The sequence below is a fragment of the Pyrus communis genome, chromosome 4 (genome assembly GCF_041283825.1).
Source record: "Pyrus communis isolate YQ-2024b chromosome 4, ASM4128382v1, whole genome shotgun sequence".
Classification (NCBI taxonomy): Eukaryota; Viridiplantae; Streptophyta; class Magnoliopsida; order Rosales; family Rosaceae; genus Pyrus; species Pyrus communis.
Genome location: NC_142568.1, coordinates 741,292 through 755,435, shown reverse-complemented (window position 1 = coordinate 755,435; position 14,144 = coordinate 741,292). Strand labels below are relative to the sequence as shown.

Below are 14,144 nucleotides of genomic sequence, written 5' to 3'. Positions count from 1 at the left end.
TGGATTGTTTTCCATCTTGATTTTCTTTCGCGTTTCCTGGAAAATTTTCCGAGAAACGAACTCAATCAGTTGTGAGAAAGCTTTTCTTTCCGGTCAAGCAACCTACGAGAGAAACTCAGTGTCTTGCTTCCTCACTAATGCCTTGTTTCATCAATAGACTAATGCCAATTGCCAACTGCAATGCGAAGTGGTAATGACTTTTAGGTTAAGGAAAAAAAATAACAAAAACATATAGTTAACTCCAGATGTGTAAGTTTATCTGACGTTGCTGGTCCCAAGTTTGGATAAAAGAGAAGAGGGAGGGTGTTAGGTAGTCGGTAGTCGGCACTCCATTTTTCATGTTGAATCCCTATGACAGTTAAGTAACACATTTTTTGTTTTTTTTGTAAGGTACTATTGTTAACATTCCAAAATGGTCATCTTGCACTCATTTAGGTGCAAATTCATCCTTGTAAAAGTAAAAAGGGAGAAGTGCAAGATGACTTTTTTAGAATGTCAATAACAGCTCACATTTCAAAATGGGATTATTTTCATCAAACTTATGATATTGAATTGTAAATATGAACGGCACATTCTAGCAAAAAATCAGCATGATCGATAATTCAGAATCACAATCTAAGAATATTAACATCTTATCCCGTTGTTTTACTGCCCGCCCTCACTACTTGAGCTAGCCTCAAGGGATTAACATCAGCATCTTAAAGCATCTCCAAGTGAGTAGGCATACGAGGCGGCCAAAATTTTACTATAGCAACTATGTGACATGTTGCCTACCACTTCCAACTCATGAAAAAAGTTGGTCACCTCAAGGAACTAGACAAATCAAATAGACATTAATATATAATTTGGGGCCCAATGCACCCATGGTTTTGAAGTACGCAATATTGCCTACTTGGATAGAGAGGAGGAAATTGGCTAAGTGGCTAGGCAAACCTTGCTTGCATACCTTCATAGAGATAAGCTTTTTTGTAACCAAAGACACTGAAGGAGAACACTTATGGGATGGATGGTACATTTAAACACATGACAAAAATTTATTGAAGAAATAATGCCGTTGAAATTATGTCTTTGGTTGTAAGAGAGAATCTTTCCGAGATGTACATTGCGACACAATCTAAGTAAGAAAATGTTGTCCCTCTATTTACACAAATACGTGGGGCATGATGTCCCTATATTGTAAAAAGGCTTAAAATTGAAGAAACCTCCACCACCGTCCGATGAGATTTTGAAGCCCAAGACCCCACTGCGGTGATTGAAGGCCCCACTCAGCCTCCCACTCATCCTAAACCCTTGAAACTGAAAAGACCCGCATCCCAACAGCCCCTAGTATTTTTCAAATTAAAAATTTAGCAGCAGCACCCAAAACTCCATTAAAAATATTTAAAAAATAAAATAAAATACCCTAAAACAGGCAAATTTGTGAAAAACATCAGTAGGCCGCAAATATCAAGAAAATCAAATAATCTCATTCCGTATAAATAAATTAATTATATAAAATTAAGAGGTAGAGAAAGTTCACCTGCTAAGAGAGAGAAAGTTTGAGAGAGAGAAAGAGCTCTGTAGAGAGAGAGAGAGAGAGAGACAGCCAAGAGAGAAGGGTTTTTCCAGTTCAGTTCTGATCAACTATTTAAGAGACTTGGAGAGAGGGAGAAGAGACGAACGGGGGGCAGGCAGGGCAGGGGGCAGTGGGGAAGTGGGAGCGTGGGAATTAAGTGGGTACTTTTATAGCCGTTAACTCCTTACTTTGGGAGTAGTGGGCTTTTTCACTTTCTTTGTGTTTTTGGCCCAAATTAATAGTATCGGGCAACGCTTAGAGATGAAAGGAGATTCCTGAATACGGATCATCGCCGGATTTTTTTGTGAAAATTTCAGAAATATGAATGGATACGATTCATGAATTCCCAAAATCCTCACCAAAAGAATTTGGAGAGGATCCTGTTGGTTCTTTTTATAGGAGAACAAGATAGGTATATCATTGAGAATTTGTGAGGGGGGCGTGTTAAAGAATAGGGTCATATCACAAAACTAAGAACTCGAAAAGTATTTATAGGAAAACAAGATGGGAGGCTAACGAAGAATAGGAATTAAGTTGATACACTACTCTAGGGGTTGTTGGAAATAGGAAAGTACTGACCATTGCATCTTCATTCTTAATATGTGAATCTTTAGAACAGTTCCTAAAGAGGACACTTCTGGTGGTGGCGGGCATGGTGGCTCATCGGAAGTTCTTGTGTTGCATCACCTTTTTTGGTTCCTCAACAAAGGAAAAAAGGAAATATGGGGCGCAACGTTGCATGCTTGAAATTTCGACAACGATCCTACATCACTCTCCTTTAGTTTTTGAAGAAAGAGTTGCAGTGCTCAAGCCTTCTGTTTTTTGTACCTCCACAACTTACCTGTCCGCTTGTGTTCTCCCAGTACTTCAAATTGTATCGTTTTCTTTACGTCACGGATGTTCAAGAACATGGGAACGAGGGATTGGAGAATGAAGAAGTGCAAGAACAACTAAGTGTAATCGTATTAAATGAAAAATAAATTTTTAAGTGAAGAAAGGAAAACTACGTACATGTTGCACATACCATTATAGTGTGACATGTTCTAAAATGCGCCTCACAAAATGTTTATATTTTGTTTATGTTATGTGAAGATACATTTGTGAGGGTACGTGTTAGAAAATAAGATCTCCCGTCAGGTATATAACAAAATTAAGAACTCGAAAAGAAAGTATTTATATTACCTATCATGAAGGATGAGACTAAAATCGAGTGTGAGTGGAATTTCATGTGTATGGTCGAGATCTAAATATCTATTACCTATTATGAAGGATCGGGCTCAAATTGAGTGAGTGGAATTTCATGTGTACGCATCAAATCTGAATAACTATTACCCTCTCAAGGGATCCACGCGTATTAATTTCAGGAACAGATTAGTTAGATAACCTCATATGGAAATCTTCATGTGTGTAGGTTGGAAAAGTTTGGAGGAGTTGTCCCAAGGAAATACAGGAACAGATCCACATTATTCACTACAAAAGGGTGTTTTAAGTCTGCTTGAGAATCACGGGACATGTTAATTAGATAACCGCTAGACCCCAAAAGCTGTCGAAGAATGAGCAACATCAGTATATATCAAGCTAAAAGGTGCAATAAGGGTATAAAAAAATAGTGCCAAGTTGGATATCATAGTGCTAATCTATCGAGCCTTAACTTGGCTTGACTTGTTTCTTTTACGAGCTGAGCTCAAACGAGATGTGGATCCTGAAAATTTATGTAAGCCACAAAGTAAGTAAATTTATTTTCAATTAAATGGAACTAAAACTCTGGCCTCTAGGTATTGCTTCTCTAAGAAAAGATCAACATCACCAACACAATCGCAGAGACAACATAAACCAAACACATATCTTCACATACGAGCCGAATAAGTTGACTGCTAACAACCACAGATGTTTTCTGATGAGATACGTCAACTCTAATTCAGTTCATCATGACAAGCTTGAATGTCACTGAACCTCCATCAGTGAGAAGAAAGACATCGATTTCATCACCATCTTCCATATGATGCTGCACGAAGTCAAGTAACTCCATCACTCAGAAGGGACACACACACACACACACATATGTATGTATATTATATAGATAAATATCAACTGACTTTAAATTCCAGGGGAAGCATGATTTAAAGATATTAATTCCTGCTTAATTCGCTTTAGTGCTATCATAATTATAGACTCTTTTTAATCTCCACACTTTTAAACTCGCAGGCGCAAGTTCTAATCCTTTCTTTGGTTCTCCCCCATTGATTTTAAATTTTTTAAAGACTAGCTTAAGTGAACTTTTACCTCCGCAGCAGTCTTCTTGCCATTAATGTGATCACCATCGAAGATGAACACTAAGGAATTGCGATCCAGGGAACGTTTTGTGCACAATGCATCAATGACTTTGTTTAGCTTTGTAGTTGGTTTAATCCTGAAAAACACTTCACTTCCATCCTGCAAGGGGATCTCATTGTATCACAAAGCAAGAATAGTCAAAATCGTAGGCGTACAATAATAGTTGAACTGATTACAATCCAAAATAATTATATGCCCTCCTCCCTAGTGTAAATATAAAGAAGAGAAATGCTAAAGAGATTTTCAAAGTAAAACTCGACTCTCCACAACCTTATGTTTTTAGCACAATTCTTATGCTAACAATATAAAACATTGTGCCAAAATCATAAAGTGACGGAGAGCATGTAGAATCTCACTTTGAAAGAATCTCGTTGGGAGGAATGCGAAGCCAACTTTTTGAAGTGCTAATAGAAATTCATTTGGGAGATAATCAAAACTCAATCATCCAAGCTAAAAATAGCAATTTCCTTGACAAATAAATTAGGTAAAGCAAAATAGAGTACACAAATAAGAACCATGCTTCGGTACTCAGATACCACTAGGGTTTGGAGTTACGGAGTTGAAGGGTGTTTGAATCCATATATATCCAATCCAAACTTCCGTTAACTATTGAAATTTTTCGTTACAAATGATTGCAAACGATTCCTATCATACGAACTAATTTACAAAAAAAAGCTAACGTTTTCAGTAAGTTAATGCACCAGAGAGAGAGAGAGAGAGAGAGAGAGAGAGAGATCAAACCTTGTTAATCTCAACCTTCAGATTAATGGTGGGTTTTTGCTCTTTTGGTTTCATCAGGGGTAATCCCAGAGGGGTCAGACATCTTCAGAGCTAGCTAGGGTTTCTTTTTATCTCGCTCTTTCTTTCTTCTGTTCTGTCGTTTGGACTTGATGGATGACGCAGATAATGAAAAGAAAGGACACTAACTTTATTAAGTCGCCTGAAAACCCTCGAGACTTTTGGATTTAAAAAAAAAAAAAAAAAAAAATCCCGCTTCTTTTGCACTACTACTTGCTAGTCTACTACAAACACGTCAATGACATCATGCCTCAACTCTCAATGTGGACTTTGGAGAGCACGCTCGACTATATATTTGATTCAATTCTGTAGCACTTCTAATTTAACTTTTTGGTGAGGTTACAATCTGGTATGGACAGGGCCACAGAAAAACCTTGCAGAGAAAGAATCGTGGTCCAAAGGAAAATCACGGATAACTACCGTGGTTGAGAATCAACTTTAGGTTCGTATTTTTTATACATTTTAAATTTAATTTTTGACGTTAATAAATTACACGATGACAAAAAAAAAATTGAAATGCCTCTTTATAAATCTTTCCAATTTTTAAAATGATGGAACGCCGTGAAGAAGCCACGATCCTTTGGGTATCGTTTGGTATGCAGACGGGATGAGACGGAACGGAATGGGACGGGACAGGACGGAACGGAACGGAACGGGAGCAAAAATGCCCTCGGATGGAAACAAGGAGGAAGAAGAAGGAGACGAAGAGGTTATAATTTTGTGTTCCACAGATGTGGAATGAGTCGTTATAGGGGGGTGAGGTGGAATGAAAATTCATCCAAAACTCGTCCGGTGGAACAGCTCGTTCCACCCGTTTTAGGCACACCAAACGTGAGACGTATCAAACGGTACCTTGATTCCTATCTTAAAAAAGGAAAATCACGGGTGAAGAAAGCTCACCAGTATACCGAATCAGCGATAATTGATTTCATTTTCTACAAAGTAGGTGAATCCCTTTAAAGGTACTTGTACCTTTCAACCAATCAAAACTCAGCCTCTGCACTACTACAGTACTATTGCTGGTATTACTCTCTTTACCAGTTTCAGTTTGCGCGTGATCGATCAAAGACACAGAGAGCTCTCAAACAACAAAAACAACGAGAAACGCAAGAACAAAAGCTGGAAAAAAAAAGAAAAAAAATCCAAGTTTGATTAAGATGTCCAAAGCTTCTGATCAAGAAAACAGAATCAATATCAAGTGCCAGTACAACGAGGTAAGGTCAACATTTACAGAAGCTAATGTGTTTCAATCTTTGCTTTGATCACTTCATTTATTGGGTTATATATCACCAAATTCTTGTGTAGGATGGTCAAAGAACTTTCTTTAGGATGCGGCGTAATGCAAAGCTGCAAAAACTCATCGATGTATTTTGCACCAAGCGTGACATCGATCCCAAAGCAGTAGATTTCATCTTTGATGGCCAGAGAGTGAACAAAAAGAAAACTCTTGAGCAGGTAAAGCTTCATAAAAGTTGCCCTATGTATGTTGTTTGTTTAGGTTAATTTTAATTTTTGTGAAACTATAGTTGCTTTGGTATCTATGCGATTTTGAATGACAATTACGCAGGTGAAGATTAAAAAGGTGCTGGCAAGCATGAATCTCTTTAGATCAAGCTTTCAATGGAATTTTAAAAGAAAACTAATAAAAATAATTTGAAAATTTTGAATTTTGAACGATAAATACCAAATAAAGGATAAAATTGACTTTTTAGTGTAAAAATGTGTTTTTTTCGTTAAAGTGAACAGTATCATGAGCCTTTAATTAAAGTTCCAAATTTTAAAATCTATTACCTTATACATTTATGATCTGAATGCATGTCTCCGTTCTTAGTCGTTGCTTCACTTAATTTGTGCAGCATGGAATCGAAGATAACGATGAGATTGAAGTCTTTTTGCGCGTCGGTGGAGGTGCAGCGATGTTGGAAAGTTAAAGTCGAGTCTACTTCTGTAGGAAGGAGTGTCGCGGTTTAAGTACGGAAAACTTTATGCTAAATATATGTGACTGACTACTAACAACTTAATGACTCTTTGTAGACTAAACTTTAACTTTGTGGCGCATCAAGATTAAATTTAGAGTTGACTTGTTTCATCACAAAGCATTTTGTGTGGTTTTATCTGGTTTTAAGTGATTGATTGAAAACATGACCTCAGATTTTGAGGCAATGTAAGTTAGGGAATTGGATCCTTTTTGAGGCAATACCTCGGGATCCTACTGACCGGACAACATAAACCGTTGGATTTTGATCTAATGGCTATAATTATTATAACTTTAGAGAGATTCCCCTATTTGTAGCCGGCCCATGTTGTTCGGTCAGTAGGATCCCGAAGCATTGCCTCGGAGAGGATCCAATTCCGTAAGTTAGAAGGATGGATTACAACTACCTTTCATTAGGCAGTAAATAAGCTCACTTTCAGTGCCTCAAAATCTGAGATGAAGATTACAAAAGTTATAACAAACCATGATGAAAGTAACGATGTCATAAGTTAACCATAACCCAAGAGAGATCAACATAACATACTACAATGAGATGCCAAAAGTACCACATTCACATTCCGCTACAACTTCAGTAGGATGTTGAGAGGATGAATCCTACATCAGGGTATTAAACCCATGCAAGAGAGTTCAAAATGATTGTATACCCTCAACTCTTTGTCTGCTCACATTCTGCTACAGATGCATTAATATACACAAGTTCTCCATGCTCGAAAAACATTAGAAGGACGAACAGAAACTGAGGGCGAACAAAATTGCCTTTGATTAAGTGAACAAAACATCAATTCGGTTGTTTTTCTTTAAGACCTACCACAAATCTCAGTTTTGGCACAATAACAGAAAAGAAAGGAGCCATTTGATAGTAAATTCTAGGGTTTTAACCTCTCCATCCAACACGTCTACTATAGTTGGGTGCTCTACACCACAGCGACTTCAATCTCAACTTCTTGAGTCATCATGCTCACCGGCATTTTCTCTACCGCTACAACAATAAAAGTGCGGTAGCTTGACACGACCACAACCCCTGTAACCAAATATTGTTATATGTCAAAATTGAGATTTTATTGCTCTATGCTGGATTTCATTGCAAATATAGGCTAAAATCACAAACAATTAAACTAGATACTGAGTTCACATCGGGAAACTAGGTTCCGGGTTTACTCAACAACAAGAGAAAAACATAAGAACACACAACTTCTCATATTTTTCTGACATACAATGATATTATATCCTCGTTTAATAATTAAAAGAATAGCTGAAGCATTATGATACATCTCCAATAAAAACATAAACATCTAATTTTGTTCGTTTCATGCTTTTTCCGAATTCGCCAAATCATTTTCCATGTTGTTTGCAGGTCATACAATGGACACTATCTTGATAACCAAAAATTATTTCATCGACTCAACACATGGATTCTAAATAAACCATAAACTTCAATTGTCAACGAGGTCACAGAAAGAATACCATAAACTTCCATTGTCAAAGAAGTTGACACAATTGTTTCCCTCCGATAATCCTCAACCAAATTTTCAATAACAATTCAAACCTCCAGCTAACTATTCAACTATATTCATTATAGAACAGAAGAAATATATCCAGAAGTACATTAACTTCCACATTGAATGAAAAGCTTACAAAAGTCCCAAAGCACTTACCTGCATCGAACTATCACCGGAACAGGTTTCAGAGCCTTCGGGCCATTTCTTATGCCTCTCTTGTGGGGAGAAGTCTGCACGATATACATCCTTATATATCAAATCTCCATATCTTCTAAACGTGCATTACAATAACACAATGACAACAAAAAAGCAAATGAAACATCAAAGTTATAGTATGTATGACATGCTGCCTTCGATTGTAAAACTTCAACAAGTGATGAAAATCATACATGAAAGATTACCACAATGAATCAGACAGCGGAGATTGCGTTCAAGAATGATAATCACAGTGGGTAGTAATAATAAAAATAAAAAAAAAGACAATCCTCCATACCATGAATCCAAAAGTTGAACTCGAATTTCTACTGGTGTATGCCCTAAATATTAATTACATAAACAGAAACAAAAACAAAAATAAATGCAGAAAAAGCAAGTTCAAATACACAGAACAGGGCAATTCTACCATACACAGAACCAAACAAAATCATCAGAGCAAATAATATGGAATTGAAAACCCATTAACCAATTCAAATGAAATTCCATATGAAAACAAAAAGAATTCATTTTTAATCCAAAAATATGATCCAGTAAATAAATTCCAGAACCAAGAACCCTAAAACCCCAATCCCCAGATACATAGAAATACATATTTATACCTTCCTCTTGGGGACAGCCATGAGCTCCATGGATCCACCGAACAAGAAACTCGGGAACCCGAATCCGATGTTGCCGTTCTTCTCTGGGTCCCGATCGGACTCTGGCAGAACCAACAGTGGCGGTGAAATGTTAAGTTGAGGCATGGCCCCACCCAACGGCGGAGGCATGGCAGCGATGTGGGCCCACCTCCTGGTGCTGAAGATGGAAGCGTTCCCTCTGCTGCTTCTTAGCATTGTCATCAAGGACGCCATTTCGGTATGTGTTCAGCTCAGACGGGGCACCAGAGAGTGAAGTGGAGGAGGCGGCGTTGGTTTGTGAAGACACGAAAAGCTTTTACAGCTTTAAACGTTGTCGTTGCAATGGTTATTAAAAGAAATTAGGCTTTTCTTTTTGCTCTTTTTGTTTGGGAGTTTTCAATTTTTTTTTCCTTCTTTGCTCTCAATTTTGCTTTTTTCTTTTGATTTAATCACAAATTTTCGTACTTTCGGCTTTGAGTTTTTAACTGTCTCAAATGGGGTTTTACTTCTATGCTCGTAATATTAGTTGCTATGGAATTTTTTTAATTTAAAAATAATAGATATATTAAATTCGTGCACCAAATAACATGAAACATTTTATACCATATCAATTTTCATTACAGTTGTATTTACAAAAAGCGATCGAGAGGTTACTTGCTTACCTACCATGTATTTTATAAAGCAATATGTCCTTCGAACCCGATAGAAGCAAAGATGCTTGACCCGCAAGAATGTCCCTTCTCGGTTTATGCTGATAAAGCGTATCTCGTGGAATCAACCAAGGGGGAGCTACTACTTGTCCAGAGATTTTAAAAAAATGTTAATGCAGGTTCTTCTGGGGAGGAGTTGGACTCATAAATTAATACTAAAAATAAGGTAAAATATATAGTAAAATATGGACTCATCAGGAGTGTTGGACTGAGGTATTCGTGGTTTACAAGTTGGTGTTCGACGAGAGGGATGGATCTTTCGTACAACATGTTGAGCTAAAACATGTCCGAGATGAGGCTTTGTTCCTGGTTGACAGTTATTCTATTTCTGTTTTGGCTTCGAACTTCCCTTGGTGCTATCCGAAATTCCAATTTCACATATGACATGGATGACGAGACAGAATTTGGACGAGGGTGATTGCCTGATGGTATCAGGCCATGTGATTATAAGTGTTTTCAATTTAGAGGATGAAACCATAACACTACATTACTCTCCTAACGTTCCACCCTCACTTCGATTGTGCTGCGGTTTAATGGACTCTGCTAGCTTCTTCTAGATTTCTTTGAAAGGCTGCCAAGACAACTCTTTGTTTTGCCTTCTTGTACTGCGCAACTTGTAACTAATTTGAGATTGAGTTTGGTGAAGCTTGAAGAGGGACAGAGATGATTATAGTCTGAAGAAGATCGAAGATGCCGAAAAGGGATTGGAATTTGTATGTGCAAACGAGATTGTTGTGCTCCCTAAATACAAGTAAATTATGTATGAGGCCTGAATTTGAATTTTACGATTTCAATTAACTTATATTATATGATCGAACTATTTACTCAGCTTCTGCATTGCAAGAAATTTGTGTCTGATCATGAATATATTATATGATTTGCTTTCCTTGTTATGTTGGCTCTATGTTTTCAACATTAGTAAGTTCATTATGTTTGATGATGGTGATGTATGCACTATCGTATGTCATTTAACTGAGAGGCCGGCGATGCATTGCTCAAGGTAATATGACTATGACTTTGCAGTTTTTCATTATTTGTAGGCCTTCATGTGTTATGTTGTAGGTCATGTGTAAGTTTGAGCTTGGTATGCCTGAGTAGCTTGGGTTGGGAAGAAATTATGTGCTCTTATGTAATTAATCAGCACGATTGATCTAAATTCCAGAAAATCCTCTGCGATGCAGGTCACGTAGCTTCCATTTTGGCGGACAAACGGTAAAACCGGAATTATTATCTGGTTTTCTCTCAGGTCTGAGCACTCTATCAAGTCAGCCTAGAGCATGTGAAGCTTTGTTGTTTTGTTGGTGTGATCAGTTAACAAGCATGCTACTAAGGGCTCGTTTGGGGTTGCTTAAATTTTTTTAAAAGCAGCTTCTTAAAAAAGTTGGAGCATAAACTGATGCAAAAGGTAACAGACTCGAAGCATTCTGGATCGGACAGGTTTCTTGTATGTTCGTGTTTCGTCTGTACAGATGTGCTACTAGATTCTGTTGTAAATTTCATTATACTGTACACAACGTATGTCATTAACCATTCCTGTTGTCTATGAACTTGAGCTGCAAGGAAAATTAGAAAAATGAAATTATATGGGTTACGTAATTCGTTATGATCAATTCTTCTGCTGAGGAGGTAACGACAATCTTAATTACTACGAAGAAATATAAAACTTAAGCTTGCAGTAGTATTTTTGATTGAATTCACAATGACAAATATCACAGGAAACATAAATTCTCTCTTATAACACCTTATATAGTTATATAGCACACTTGACTTGGATAGCAAGTGTCTTCTTGATATCAGGGCAACCATCGGTTTTGCTGGCGAAAAGATTGCGATCAATTGGGACTGAGCAGATAGTTTTTCCCAAGCAATGTCGTTCAACAACCTCCTTAGATACAGGGGAGTTGCATTTTCCCAAGACAAAGTTGCCACAGGTGCCAGCTGGATCTCCGAAGCTTGCAAACTCAACAGCAACAACCTTCTTGTTCTTTGGACACTTGATGTCTGCAGATGATTTGACAACATCGAACACAGGTTGGAAAATGTTGTCCTTCCTTTCCCATGAATTCACATTCGGAGGATGATATTCAGTAATGAAGCTACAGACAGTATCTCTGTTGACGGTTAGGATCTCGATGGGTTTGGGCTTGGCTGGCTGCTCCTCCAACACAACAAGGAGATTTTGTTTAGGTTTAATGAAGGACCTTGGGATGTGGTACTCGGCTTGAGTTGGTTCTCCGAGAGGAGAGAGGAAGGACGTCCAGTGGCGGCCGATGCTTTTACCATTCACCCAAATCATTCCCTTTCCCATTCCAGCCATTCGTATAGCAATAGGGTCATGGCCTTCTGGAGCATCAAAATAAGTCTTGTACCATGTGAGACCCTCTGGTGCTCCCTTTGTTTTATGCCATTGAACTTGTTTCGATCCCTCCTCAGTGAACACTTGAAGCTTTTCTCCACTCAGACCAAGCTGATGCCCCCATCCGTTTCGTGTGAGATCCAATGTTCCGGTGTTCAGTCCTAGTACTGCTACGAGATTAGGCCCTGCATACCTGTGCTCCATGTAGGCTCCGCTATCTGGAAGTCCTATGGTCATCGCAAGCAGAGAAATCTGGTTGATTCCAGCCTTCAAGGGAACTGGTTTCTCGAAAACAAAGCTCTTCTCATCGTGGCTCCCGTGTGCGAAACCAATGTATTCCCCATCGACGAATGCGTGCAATGCGTGACCAAGACTTGCGATTCGAAGAACTGGTCGAATACTTTCCTTCATGGGCAAGTCTTGTGGACTCAGTGCCAACTTAGTGGTGTACCATGCGTAGTCTGTGGTATCTTTTAACAAGCTGTACAACTCCAGCGGGGTCGGGTTATTGACTGGAACTTGAAGGGTGCTAGGAACTGGTTCTACATACTTGGTCCATTTGAGATTATTGGCAACTTTTGATCGAACGAAGTTCCTAGAGTTCAGTTGCGAGACAACTCTCTGAGTGTTGAAGACCACGGTCTTGCAGTCGGGGAGGATGCTAATGGAACGGGGTGGCAGGTGATAATCCACGCCCCTCCAATTAACAGTTGCTTCAGTTTGGAAGTTGTTGTTTGTCAGGAAGGCAGCACAGATGTTGGTTGCGGCTGTCTCATAGAAATGAACCTCTATGTCTTTGCTTATCTTTTGAACTCCCGGAACTCCCCAGAGCAAAGCCTTCCTGGATAACTTCAAAGCCTTGTGCAAGTCCTTGAGGTGGCTCCACTTGGGGTCCCTTGGCAAACCATATTCATCAAGAGGAGCTTCATCATAGTAACGGGTGGTTGTGAAAATAGAACTTGTTCTTCCAAAATTTGTGCCACCATGGTACATATAGTAGTTGGTTAGAGTTCCGTTCTTTGAGAAAAAGCGAGCAACGGAAAATGCAATATCCTCTGCTGATCTTTGTGAAGGAGGGTCACCAAATACTCTGTATTGAGCAGTCCAATTCTCAGTCCATAGAGATGGCTTGTTGGGTTTATTAGGGCCTGTGAATGTATCTCCGCAATGCCTTCCATTGCAAGTATTAATAACTGGATCAGGAGCATCCTTCTGCTTGCACATGATCCATGGCACTCCGATGTTCTGATTCACCGCAATCTCTGCTGCCCACTTCACGTAATTGTTTCCCAACTCTCTATATGCAAGCTGGACCATATTGTACTCATTTTCAATCTGCGCCAAGACAATCGGACCTCCCTGTGGAGCAAACAGCTTCGCATCTCTCAACTTGTTCACAATCATATCCACATAATTCTTCATGTGGTGCTTGTATGCTGTGTTATCAGAACGGAATATGATTCCGGGGACCTCCCTTAGCCAATAAGGAAGTCCTCCGTGGTTCCATTCCGCTTGGATGAATGGACCAAGCCTAATGGTAGCATACATTCCATGCTCCTGAACCAGCTTGATGAACTTCACCAAATCATAGTTTCCTTCAAAGTTGTACTGCGCTTGCACAGGCTCATGAATGTTCCAAAACACATAAGTTTGAATTACATTCAAGCCTCCTCGCTTAGCCTTCTCGAGAATATCAGGCCACATTTCTGGCGTGCTTCGCGTGTAGTGGATTGAACCCGAAAACAGAAGCTCGCGTTTCCCATTGATAATCAGTGACCTACCATCATATGTCACGGGGCCAACCTGCAATGATTGATTATGATGACGATGATGATGTCTGTGGCCTTTGGCATGAACTAGCGCGGCTGTGATCACTGCAAAAACAAGAGAAATCAAGAGCACTCGACTCATTGGTACTGCCATTGTGTATACGAGCAAGAAACTTCTTTATTTTTGATTCGAGCAAGAAACTTCTTCGTCCTCCTTAGAAGGAGGAGGTGGTCAGATGATTGCTGAGAAACTCCATGAAACCCAATGGTATATAAGGGAAGATTGAGGGATGG

At 38.9% G+C, this 14,144-nt stretch overlaps 4 protein-coding genes and 1 pseudogene across 4 annotated transcripts; 2 read left to right on the top strand and 3 right to left on the bottom strand.

Annotated features, from left to right (window-relative positions):
• Positions 1–3,282: 3,282 nt before the first annotated feature.
• On the bottom strand, positions 3,283–4,809 carry LOC137721903 (small ubiquitin-related modifier 1-like). The gene is made up of 3 exons (XM_068460925.2): positions 4,631–4,809; positions 3,839–3,988; positions 3,283–3,560 (listed from the first exon to the last, which is right to left on the bottom strand). Exons 1-3 carry the CDS (start codon positions 4,682–4,684, stop codon positions 3,474–3,476), a joined length of 291 nt encoding a protein of 96 aa, XP_068317026.2. The 5' UTR covers positions 4,685–4,809; the 3' UTR covers positions 3,283–3,473.
• A 905-nt stretch (positions 4,810–5,714) lies between these two features.
• LOC137721838 (small ubiquitin-related modifier 2) lies at positions 5,715–6,783 on the top strand. The gene is made up of 3 exons (XM_068460860.2): positions 5,715–5,901; positions 5,993–6,142; positions 6,544–6,783. Exons 1-3 carry the CDS (start codon positions 5,845–5,847, stop codon positions 6,616–6,618), a joined length of 282 nt encoding a protein of 93 aa, XP_068316961.2. The 5' UTR covers positions 5,715–5,844; the 3' UTR covers positions 6,619–6,783.
• A 637-nt stretch (positions 6,784–7,420) lies between these two features.
• Positions 7,421–9,366, bottom strand: LOC137722949 (uncharacterized). Its single transcript, XM_068462083.2, has 3 exons — positions 8,998–9,366; positions 8,339–8,412; positions 7,421–7,704 (listed from the first exon to the last, which is right to left on the bottom strand). Exons 1-3 carry the CDS (start codon positions 9,247–9,249, stop codon positions 7,620–7,622), a joined length of 411 nt encoding a protein of 136 aa, XP_068318184.2. The 5' UTR covers positions 9,250–9,366; the 3' UTR covers positions 7,421–7,619.
• On the top strand, positions 9,256–10,272 carry LOC148697249 (uncharacterized; annotated as a pseudogene).
• Positions 10,273–11,381: 1,109 nt separating this feature from the next.
• LOC137723170 (beta-galactosidase 13-like) lies at positions 11,382–14,144 on the bottom strand. The gene has a single exon (XM_068462346.2). It carries the CDS (start codon positions 14,002–14,004, stop codon positions 11,476–11,478), a length of 2,529 nt encoding a protein of 842 aa, XP_068318447.2. The 5' UTR covers positions 14,005–14,144; the 3' UTR covers positions 11,382–11,475.